Below are 12545 nucleotides of genomic sequence, written 5' to 3' on the forward strand. Positions count from 1 at the left end.
AGGAAAGGCCACAAAAGAAGCAAGGTAATGAGGTGATGTTTAAAAAAAGACTGCATATGGCACTCGATGCCATGGTTTAGTTGAGGTGTTCGGGCATGGGTTGGACTCGATGATCTTTAAGGGCTCTTCCAACCTAGTCACTCTATGAATTCTGTGGGTAAAGTTGAGAGAAAGAACTAGCTGCGTGACTGTGACTGGGGAAATGGGACTGAGGACATGGCAGAGGGCTGGGAGATGCCAGTGAAACGAGTCACACTGCACAGTGACAGGAAAAGCAGAGAGAAGTGAGACATCAGGGAGGTGTAATAGAGAACATGGGCCTCTCTTCTCTTACTTACATAAATTTGGAGCTGAAAGACTGTCAGAGAAAAAAGATACCTGTTTTTGAGACAAATCTAAGTGAATGTTAGGGCCAGGAAGCAGTTGGGTGTTTATATACACTTTTTTCTTCCCAAACCTACCAAAAAGCTGCTTTCAATTAAAAAAGAAACATAAGGCTTTGCATGGCTCTGTAATATATAGGTGGTGGCCTCCTCTTAAAGGAACACATCCACCACTGTCCTGCTGCAATGCTAAATATGCCTGAAATCCTCTCATGATGGTTAATCTCTAACTTGGATCTTCTACTGATACACTCCTGTGACAAAGGTCATATTTCTAATGACAAAAGTAAAGACAGGAAGGTAGTAACATGGTGTCAGCGATGCAGTTGAGTTTTACTTTTATTTTACAACTTAGGGGTTATTCTACCTAACAGGCTGCTTCTAGTCAAAACAGAACAGTAATGCTCCCTCTGCTCTTCAGGGGGACTGTTAAGATTGATTATCTCAATGCGTTCTAGCTGCCTGTAGATACATAACCTTTCTGAATGCTTGTTTGTGATGGAAACTGTTTGCTGTGTTTTGCAGGTACTTCTGAACTTTCAGCTTCATCCCGCTCTCTCCTTGCCTCTGATTTCTCTCCCATTTTCTTATGAGACTTGCTTTTTCTCAAATGCAATTTTTCTCTTTCTCGTCTCTCTTTTGCACCTTCAGGTTGCTAAAAGGCAAGGAAAAAAATAACAGGGAATTAAAAGAGACTCCTACAAGAAAAACAACAAAAAAGCTCATTATTTTGTTCCACTAAATAACAAAATTTTCCAGTAACTTCCTCACCAAGATCACTTTACCATGATGGGCTCAAATTCAAGGCCCAAGCCAGTCACCCTAAAGCTCAGCAAGAAGCAACACACATGCTTTGATTTTACTCTGTATATGATAGAAGGGTCACAGGCTCAGTGGACTTGAAGAGGAGAGCAGACAGAAGGGAGAAAGAGAGGGGCTCTGAGATTTCAGCCCATACTCCATGTTTCTATCCTTTCATGTGATCCATCTTTACATCCCTGAAGACTTCTCAGTGCTAGCTGCAAAGACCTCACTGAAAACAAGGTCTGAAGGGTTCTCAAAGGCATTTATATGAGAAAAGCAATATACAAGGGAGGAGATTAATTACCTTTCCCATATTGTTCACCTGTCTGGTCATGGTGGTTTGAATTGCACCCACAGAGCTCTGAATGAAAAAATATGGTCCATTTGAAGACACAGGTTTAAGCCCAAATTTCCTTTCATATCTCTGATCTATTGCTCAGTTCTTTGAGATTCACAAGTCCTTCACATCTCCCAAACTACAATTGTGACTGAGGGAATGGCAACAACTTGGTCTTCTTGAAAAACACATTAAAATACAGCTCAACACATCCCACTGCTGATTACAGAAGGGCACTGGAATCCATGCTTTTAAGTGGAACTGAAGCCATAATTAATACATTGTGCTCATCACTCTATCTAATCATACATCAACTATACACTCACAGACTTTCTAGCCACAGGCATTTCTGAGAAATTATAAATGATAAACCAGACAACCACTGGTGAATGCTGGCGCATGAGGCAATGTGAATTTCCAAATGAAAGCAATTGAATAGTTCCTGAAGAGGAAAAAGAAGATTAGGGAATGCACTTGAAATTTTGACCATGGTGTAACAGTGCTGTCATCATCATAATTCTGCATATTCTTAGACGATTGGTCATGCAAGGACTATAATTATGGGACTGGTCATGTAATTATGCTGCCTATTGAAAAGAAATCTTCCCCCCTCTTTTGCTGTGCAAAGAGAGTTGAAAATTACTTTTCCATACAAATTGTCAGTGTCAAGAACCTGGAACAAAAAAAGGATGCTTCCTTCTGTGGTTATTTGATGCTAATGTCAGGTGTTATTCAAGCACAGCTTTTTTAATGGAGTGACAATTTGATGGGGTTTTCTGATACTTAAAAGTGAGTTAGGATTTATTACCCTTTCTTCAGCAGATACGATGTATCATAATAAAAATCTATTAAAGTCTAGACAAAAAGTTGTTATTGGCTATTTCATCAACACACACAAGATAAAATGCTCATGGCTGTGAACAGAATTATGAGGAGAAGGATGAATTGGGCAGAGAATCCCCTGCATGCCCTTTCAGTGAAAATATGTTCTGCTACTTATAGCAATAGCTGCTGCTGCAGCTGTGTGGTGACACTGCAGAAAGCAGATGGATGGAGTCCTGAGGGGTAAATGAGAAGCCTGCAGTGTCTGGCAGTATTACAGACAACTCCACACAGGTTAAGTCAGGTCAGCAGCAGTGAAAACGTGAGCTGGGTCTTGCAGCAGAAGTGAAGCAAACCTTGGTTTTTATTGTCATGTTTTGTGGTCACAGCCATAGAAACCTCTGAAAACATTGCCACATGAGCCAGTGTGGTGTTTCATTTTGAGGATCAACATTTCTGAATATGCCTGCACAGTAACAGAACATCAAGAATCCTCACACTAATTACACAACTTTAACCTGGTTTGTGCTACTTGTAGTAATTTGAGACCACATATGAGAAATTCCAATTGGAGTTTATTTCTACACTTCCCCCAGCAAAGTCACAGCAATTACACAAAGGATGAAGCTGACTTGGTTGGTTTGGCTTTTTTTCTTCTGTAGTGATCTTATTACCTACCAGAGAAACTGAGCGTTTGCTTTTGAGATGCAATTGCTTTTCAAAGGACACTGCAAATTCCTGAATGGAGTTTGATCTTGTCTCTGGACATGAGCTGTCTGTTGAAGGTGTTCTGCTTGCTTTCCTGTGGCAGTGACATTTGACATCTTGGTCTTCTTGAAATTCCTTGGAGCCCCTGAGGTGGCCTGAAGATGAGCCTTTGGCAGAAGCATGAAGTCGTGTTGTATGGAGGGATGACAGCTTGGCCTGAAAAACAACAGGTCTTTGTTTACTGTTGAATAGCAAAGCAGAACACACAAGGCAGATTTTTTTTCTGCCACAGACACTCTCCCAAACATTGGTGCAAAGTGAAAGACTCTCCCCAGAATTCTGTATCTTTCTTTTTAAGTGTAGGAGAATCACACTGCCAAGAACTTGCTTTCTGGAGGCAGCAAGGGCAGAATTTCCTATTATTTCTGGGTTTAAGGATATAAGTTTTGGCACACAATGGAACATTTCAAATTTAAAGTGTGCTGGGTCCTCTTAGTGTTCACTGAAAAAGAACTGGGACTCTTCATAACCTCAAAAATTCAGGCCTCACAACTGGCTGCAGTTTCTAGGCAGGACTCTCAAAAAGTATTACCCAGCCTTTTGTAGCTAGATGAGTCAGGTAAGAGGTTTGACCCACCAGTGCTCCAGGTGTTATCAGCTGTTTGAGTTTATAGAGTGTGACAGCAACCATTTCTCATCCAGTTCTGTCAAGTTTTCAGCACAGTATACATGCAGACAAGCTGCTTTATTTGCCAGCTTTGAATTTTCTGCTGGTTTTTTGGGCACATTTGTCTCGAACCAATGAAGAAGCACTTTCAGGGTACTGAGGGACACATCCCTACCAAAGAAGTAGTAGGAAACAGACTTCTGCAATTATATTTTTAGGACTGAAGTCAGAATGAGTCGTTTTGTTTCTGTGTGATTCAATTTTCCAAGGCCTGGCATGCAGATAAAAGCTATTGATCTGCATCAGCTGTGTTTAATTGAATGTCTGCAAAGCAGATTAAACTGATACAGAACTGCTGTGTCCTGTCATGTGGAGTCATGAATTGGTGGTTTTAGAAAGGGACAGACTTGTAGAAGAGAGGCATGAGAAGGACACCACACAGTTGGAGATACCCCAAACCCTGCCAACTGTTGATGATTTTCAGGATGAGTAGCTGAACACAGGTAAGATGCAGAAGGTGAAAGTTGTGAGAGACAGGAGGTACTGAAAATTACACCCCTGCAAGTGTCAGATTAAAGCACTACAAGCACCCAGCTGCTGGCATACGTTTTTGAATGTTTTGGACATTATGAGGAATTTCTTCACAGACGGGATGACTAGATATTGGAATAGACTGCCCAGGGAGGTTGTGGAGTCACTGTCCCTGGAGGTGTTTAAGGAAAGACAGGACATGGCACTCAGTACCATGGTCTAGTTGACATGGTGGTGGATTGGTCAAAGATTAGAGTCAATGATTTCAGGGGTCTTTTCCAACCCAATTGATTCTGTGACTTTGTTTTGTATAAGCCTGGTGTTAAGCCTTCAGCTACTAAGTAACCCTGAGAAGTTCTGCTGGCTTTAAGGGAGCTGTGATTGTTTATAACAAAGGAAGGCTTATCCCACCAGTCCTGTAATGCTTTCTAAGAAAATCCAGTAGAAAACCCTACACTCAATGCAGGGTTTGTGGTGTGTGTATTGGTTGTTTTGTTATTTTAACAAACAGGGGAAACTAAAACAACTGTGTATAGTGTTCACGTGAATCTACAAAGCTTGGACGGCAAGGGATCTGAAATATGCCCAGCAAACAACCTCCTTCACTCTGAATGACCTATTCCTGCTACTCTAAATGTACTGGCACAACAGGGACCAATGCAGCCTTTCTCTGTATAGAGAGGCTGTGCATTCATATGGCTGCAGCTACATGACATTAGACAGGCTTGATGAGAGATGCTGAAAATAATAAATCCTGCACCTGACAGAAGTACCTAATATTTGAAGAGTGTTTGCAAAATACATGGTACTGGTTCCATTTTTTTTCCCAGGCATAAGCATACTATGAACAGTATTATGAACTGCCTCTGAGAGTAGTGTTAATGATTTCTGCCATATTATTTTTACTTTGGTTTCAAACCAGTCAATACAGCTGCAAGTTCTGTAAGGTCATATTGTATTGTTACTTTAGAAAGCATCAAAGCAATCACATTGTGCTCAAGGGACAGGGGCACACGTGACATGCCAGGCTCAATAAGCTAAATGTCTTCTCTGACATTTTAATGGCACCAACCTATATTCTTTCCTGGAAATAAAAATTGTCTCAGGGTAAAAATCACTGGTATCTGTTCCTAGAGGGTTTGGGAAAAAAACCCAAACCAAACACAGAAAGACAGCTGAAATGGGGGATTGTATTCTATGAATCTTGTTTCACAAAGACTGTAAATGTTTTCTTTTACGAAGACATTATTTTTTAGTTTCCATTCACAGACAGAATTACAGTCAAGCCCTTAACAAAAAGACTGCAGTTTACCTACTGATATGGCAGCAATGGTCCAGAAAAGGGATGAGCTTTTCTCTGAAATGCCCATCTGCCTCAGTGGGTTAAAGGTAAAGATACACCCACAGGTCTATGCAATCATATTACTGTGACTGTGCTTCCTCTTACAGTGCCTGTGCATGATACATTAAATTCTCCACTATCAAAATGGGGATTTTTTGCCAGTGCTGGGAAATCCAGAAGCACCAAGGGATGTCAGGGATTGTTTCTTATTCCCATTAGTAGTCCTTTTTTCTGTGTTGGGTGAAGGCCACTCATGTTCAGTGTATCTATTTACAAAACAGCTAATCTTCTGCTAATTGCCAATCTCAAACACACAAAAGGTACACAAACAAAAATACTTCACACAAGAAAAATTGTTGTAAGTATAATTTGCCTTATCACTTTCTCAGTTTCTGTTGTAGACAGGTTAATTGTTTACATCTTTTGGGCTTGATCTGAGAGCTTGCACAGCTGTCAGTAAGAACATTAATCTTCAGAGCGTCAGCACAAGTGTTCATTGTTTGCTGGAGTTTACACAATGACCCGAGTATTTTAGAGATATTTTGGAACATCTGACATTCAGATGCTCTCGCATGGCTTCATTTCCTTCCAAGAAGCTTACAGACAAGCATATATTTCTTAAAAATGGTTTGGTCTGGCCTTCAATTGGTCTATAATAACAATATTGTAGTAGATGTTCAGTTTAAGTTTAGTTTAAATTAAATGTCAGTAACTTCAACAGCAGTCATTTGTTCTGCTGCCACTCCTAGCAATTTTCTCCTGTGAGCAACAATGTCTATTTGAAGGTGGATTCATGTATAGGGCTGTAAACTTCTTATTAGTTCTCCTTTGTCTCAAATCTTTTCCTTACAACAAAATGTCTGGGAGGTAAGATGTGTTCTGAACCTAAATGATGTAGGGTAACTACAATGTGACAAGGAAAGTCATAGCTGGAGGCTTCAGAAAAGGTACCACAGTTAATTTGTCTAAAGATTGCCAGGGGAACAAGTTAAATAAAGGAAATGGAAACAGCTGACTTAATTATCCCCAGGCAGTTTTTACATTAAATGTTGGCCCACAGCAACATACAGAACTCTGAGCTTTCCAGGACAGAGCAGTTACATGTTGTTTTAGCCTGACAGATTGGAGTTACATGTTTTAGCCTGACTTGCAAGTGACCCAGTGTAGGATGAATATAATTTTGTGTTCCCCTCTACAAAGTGTGAATGACAATAGCAAAAGCATTGTGCAAAGCTCATCTCAGCGGTGTTCGTGAGGTATACAAAGATACTGGGAAAAAAATAATGAAAACTGCTGTTAGTTTGGGAGTTACTCTTCAAAGCTTTATCCATACTTAGGATGGGGGCTGTACCATGATAGGGTACCACAGGAGTTTATTTTTGTCTTTGAGGTGGAAGCAGTGGCTTGAATGTCTCACTATAGCACAGGAAAAACTACAAAGACCAATACAGCAGTTTGTAGCTGAAAGTGATTTTCCAGCAGAACCACCTTTTGTGCTACTTTGAGAGCACTTTACTTTGCAGCATCAAAAGGCTCATGGTGATGAAGCAGTTCCCATGGGCAGGACTGCTCGGCTGCTGGTGCTCTGAATACCAGCCTTGGGTATGAGACCAAGTGAGCTGGCAGTGCTCTTTTGGCAGTACCATTGTATCTGCACAAGGAGCTTTTCCCAACAGCTGTGTCAGAACTTGCTGACTTGATTTTAGACAGTGGAGTTATCAATTTTCAGTGCTGAGACAGAAGAAAGTACACTGTGGAGCTATTAGCTTTCAGAAGAGATGCACTCTAATCTCAGTTATTATTCCTCCTAATAATTAGCACTGTTCAGATAAAATGAAGACAATATTTAAATAACAGTACCAGTGTTTTGAATCTTACAACAGTTATAATTTTCAATAATGAATCTTACAGTAGTTATAATTTGAAGTAACTTTGCAAAAAACCACACATCTAGATGCAATAGCTCTCAAGTTACTGCTCTCACCAAGGAGATGCTCTTTCTGGATTTACAAGGCATCAGTAGTGCCCACTTATTTAACTTCTGGCTTTGGTTAGTCAGCACATACTACTGCTCTTTACTACCAACTACTCAACTTCCAAATCGAGAGCTCATTTTAAAATATATCTGCAAATTATAAAATCCCCAGACAAATATTCCTGTCTCATTCCTCCAGTCAACATCTAGCACTGAGAAAAAAGGCAGTTAAAATTTACGTCTTCTATATGAAACTAGTGGAGCGAGACAAATTTGTATGAAGCATTAATGTAAAGGTCAGATATAATTAACATCAAAAAGTCATAGTCTTTCTGTCAGCTAACTTAATCTAAATTCTAGGTATGGATTCAGGAATGCAAGTATAGCAAAATATTTGAATAGCTATTAGCTAACTATTTAAATAACTTTTGAACAAACAGAATATAAGAACATGCTAATACAGACACAAATATACAAGATGTGTTCAGCACCTTGCTGAATGGAAAGAGATTTAAAGTACATTCTTACACTCCAGTTTCTTTTGAGGGCTAGAGAAATCACATATGCATGGATCTCGGAGTGAAAAAAGTAAAATACAGCAAAATTAATTAACCTACTTCCCCTCCCATTAATAAATGTTATGTATTCAGCATTTTGATGGAATACAGCAGCAGAGCTCTAGCTCAGACTCTGTCTTGCAATCTGTGGCTGAGGTGAAATATAAAAGTAAATAACAAATGTGGCTGATCAGACCAGAAGTTCTGAATGAAGGTTATCTCTCCAGCCTGCTCATGAATTCAAAGAGGGAGGAAGTGGTTTTGGAACTCATTGGTTTTTCTTAGTCAATTTTTTTTTTTTTAATGAAAAATCCCACAGCTTAGAACCTGACAGCTGCAGTGGAGAAGAACTTGCAAGGTGGAAACATGGAATGGCACAAAAAAAAAGTTTGGAAAAGATTAGCTGCTCCTCCCCAGTACATTAGCATTTGCTTCATTGCAGCCATAATGACCTAAGGATATAAGTAAAAACTGGTTTGTAAGGAAACATAGTATCTTTGTTAAGACAACTGATGTAGTTGGAAAAAAAGGAGACAGGTTTGGACTACCTAAGTGTTCTTTTAAAAGCTGAAATGAAAGCAACAATCTTTGAATAAAGAGAAGATTATGAACAGTTTTCAGTTTAATCTAATTTTGATAGCCACTTAGACAGTTGTGAGCGGCCTTCTGCACATGAACCTGCCCCTTTCCTGACTGCTTTAAGAATAAATAATGTACTTCTACCTTAAAATCTTACTTCACAGTTCAATAAGCTTTGTTATGTATTGAATCATTGTTTTCAGAGTCAAATGTTTTAAAACAGGAGGGACTCTATCCTCTAGCTTAAAATAGAATTACACTTACCTGAAAACAGGTAAGTCTCAAGAGGTAAAGAGTAAAACTTCCTGGAGACAACATAGTTGCATAATTTTTAAAACATATGGAATTATACAGTTTTTCACATGAGAACAGACTTGTTACGGTAGTCTTTATGTATGCAGATGCAAAATGTTTTGATGTCTACCAGGTTATGCTGAGCAGCCAGAACAACTCTGTAATACATAGTTAGGCAGCTATTATAAACTTCTCCTTACATTTCTGGTCCTATCATAACTTTTCTTGGAGTTTGCCAGTTGTCTGTATTCCAAGACCCCAGAGGCTTGACCCTGTCAGACAGCTAAGCTCAAAAAGCAACTAGCAGCTGCCAGCAGGAACTGAATTTACTTGGCAAGGTGTCCCATACTCCTCATACATCCCTGGGGCTGTGCCTCTGGGAATGGAACTCATATTTGTACATACACTACCTGCACAAACAGAGAAAGCTGCACACAGCCCTTACCGGTAGGGATGCCCTCCTTTCACTGCAGAGCTGTGGCTGGCGTTTCTTGTGGCCTCTGCCTTCTTTCTCCTCATCGATCAAGTTGTGGCCCCAGTAGCTGCTCATCCATTTTGCAAAGAAAATATCATCATCCTCATCATATTCCATGTACAGATGCTCCAAACTTGGGGGGCCGTGTGGTTTCTCCCAGCCAGACAAGGCAAAGCAAGGTCAAATTCCACCACCAAGCCAGTAGCTTCTCACTGTTCTGCCAACAAGAGGAAGCAGACACAGAGTTTCAAGCACCTTTTCTGCACTCCCTCCCCAAAACCTGTCCCACTGCAGCCCCGGGCACTGTCTAAACATAAAGTCAGCCCTTTCTCATCTCTTTTCAACTAGTTTTCCTTTAACCTTTCCATTGCAGCGATGTCCAATATGACACTGCCGCAGGGGGTGGGTGGCAGGGCTGTGGCTGCTCCCTGTGTTGCTGCTGAGTGCCCCAGCTGTCAATACCAATGCAGAACTGCCCACAGTTACATGCCTGCAGGGGGCAGACCCAAAGTAGGCTTGTGATTTTTGAGAAGCAGAATTGACATATTGATGTTGGTCAGAAACTGGCACAGCTGCTTGCAGAGACCTAGCTGGCTCTGTGGGAGGGAACACTCTTCCCCTGCTGCTCCCTCTCTCCTGACTTCTGTTGCCTATGCTTCCTTTAGTATTTCAGAAATGTCATCTGCCTAGGTAGAAACCCTTCCTAAAGCAACTGCTCGTTCATTTTTGGGTTATGACAGACAGCACAATCTTGCAGCTGCTGCTTTTCACCTGAGTAATTTCATCTGCTATATCAGGAGTATGGGAAGCCCTGCCCCACTTGAATGCACTCAGGGTAAGAATGTGCTGTTTCCTCCTCACCAGCCCAGGGTGTAAACCATAAAGCCCTTGCCTATACCACACAACAGAACAGGAGCAGGGAATGACTTCTGGCCCTCAGACTAAGTGTCTAAACTGAGCACATGTACCCTACGTGGTGTCTCTGCTGAGGGTCTCCTCGGGGCTCTGTACTGCAATTACTGCACTGTGGCTGTAATGCTTTGCTGTCATTTTTGTGTCTCCTTTATTTCAAAATCTCTGACATAACACAAAAACTGTTGTGCCTCACAAAACTGTTGTCTGCATGGTATGAAACTGGAAGATGTGTTACATGGTTTGGGGCCTGGCAGGAGGACAATGAGGGCTCTGAGGCTGTAGAGCCTGTTGGGATGGTGCTGGAAGGCTGCATGGGAGGAAGAACCCAAACTGAACTTCTCACTGGAAGCAAACCTTGGTGTGTGTTGGTGTTCTTCTGGTGCCCAGGCATTGCTGTGGAGATGCTGGTTGGTCTTGGACAGAAATATGCCAAAAAGCTTGCTGGTAATTTGGCATTACAGAGAATCAGTGGTCCAGCATTAAACCTTTTCCTCAACTTGTTTAGAACTACAGATGTAGTTACAAAACTCCAGTTTCACTCATGGGGGTGTAAGTGTGAGGTGTAAGTCTCTGTATGAGAGCTTGGGGACACAACCATGCCTGCAGCAACCTGGACAGGAGCAAGAAACAGTACAGTAAAGACACCTGAAGCAATGAAAAGGATGTGTAGGCTGATTTTCTAGTAAGGGAGGACACTCCTGGCCATATTCAAACAGCCTGAATTTGACTTACATCCCGGAGGCCACCCATCTGTACAGGCAAGGCACATCTGAAGGCCTGCAGGAAGCATGATGTGGCTGGAATTGAGGCTGTCCCAGCAGGAAGCTATTGACCTGTTAGATAAATATTTTCTATTGTGAGGCGACGGGGAGAATAGGGAAAAATTGTCCCAGTTTTGTCCAAATATTCTTACATAAGTAGTAATAATCCATCAATTAAAGGACATTTCTCAAGTCATTTCTCAAGTATCTGCAGGCATGCAGATACACTGACTCAGATTGAGCAGGGCAAATTTTAGTTGGGACCCTGAGATGTTTGCTTTGCAATCTTACTGTTGATTTTATTTGCAGCCCTTTTTTCTTCTGTGCAATGTCTTCTAACATTTCACTCCTACCTACAATGAAATTTTCAGGCACAAGATGACTGGGGCTGATTGTGAAAGTGTATCAAAAATTATTCCTGCTCATCTTCAGCTGAGTGCTCCATGGAAATAAGTGGAGACAGGAACATAAGCTTCCTCTGCCTACAGGTAAGGATTTTAACTAGGCATAGACACATACATGAACAAAATTCTAGTATTACATATTAAATTATTTTTGTGACAGATTCAATTAATAACTGGGAAGAAAACAGGAATATTTAATTTATAACACGGATTGCTCCAAAACTTTTAAGTACAAAGTCCTAGAAGGTTTGAATCAGCCACATTAGCTGAAACTTCACAGAATTAGAGAACCAACGTAAAGTTGGGAGAGGCCACAGTGGATCATCTGGTCCAACCTCCCTGCTCAAGCAGGGTCATCCCAGAGCACAGGGTTGTACCCAGACAGGTCTGGAACATCTCTAGTGAGGGAGCCTCCACAACTTCTCTGGACAACCTGGTCCAGTGCTTGGTCACCAGCACAGAAAAGAATTTCTTCCTCATGTTCAGGTGGAACTTCTGTGCCTCAGCTTCTGCCCGTTGCCTCTTGTCCCATTGCTTGGACCACCGAGAAGTTCCTTTATCCATCTTCTTGGTATTCCCTCTTTAGGTACTTGTAGACGTTGATGAGGGCCCCTCTCAGCCGTCTCTTCTCAAGGCCGAACAGGCCCAGCTCTCTCAGCCTTTCCTCTTTAGAGTCCCTTAATTACCTTCGCTGCCCTCTCCTGGACCCGCTCCAGGAGCTGCACGTCTCTCTCGTACTGAGGAGCCCAGAACTGAACGCAGCGCTCCAGATGTGCAGCGCACTTCTCGTGTCAGCGGCTCAGAACTCCTTCGGCACGGACCGCTCCAGCCCCGAGGCCATTCCAGCGTCGTCCGCCGGGGACCGAGCCCGGCCCGGCGCCGCCCGGGCTCCCCCCGAGGGGCTGCGGCTGCCCCTCCGCGCCGGCAGGGGGCGCTGCGGGCGGGCGGAAGCGGCGGCGCGCCCGCGCCCTCCCGGCGCACCCCGCGTGTC

General features: G+C 42.1%; 1 protein-coding gene across 1 annotated transcript; it reads right to left on the reverse strand.

The window, feature by feature from the left end:
- Window positions 1-837: 837 nt before the first annotated feature.
- Window positions 838-9670, reverse strand: LNP1 (leukemia NUP98 fusion partner 1). Its single transcript, XM_041422348.1, has 3 exons — window positions 9445-9670; window positions 3025-3270; window positions 838-1038 (listed from the first exon to the last, which is right to left on the reverse strand). Exons 1-3 carry the CDS (start codon window positions 9589-9591, stop codon window positions 838-840), a joined length of 594 nt encoding a protein of 197 aa, XP_041278282.1. The 5' UTR covers window positions 9592-9670.
- Between the last annotated feature and the right edge of the window lie 2875 nt (window positions 9671-12545).

The sequence above is a fragment of the Onychostruthus taczanowskii genome, unplaced genomic scaffold (genome assembly GCF_017590055.1).
Source record: "Onychostruthus taczanowskii isolate IOZ18803 unplaced genomic scaffold, ASM1759005v1 scaffold73, whole genome shotgun sequence".
Lineage (NCBI taxonomy): Eukaryota > Metazoa > Chordata > Aves > Passeriformes > Passeridae > Onychostruthus > Onychostruthus taczanowskii.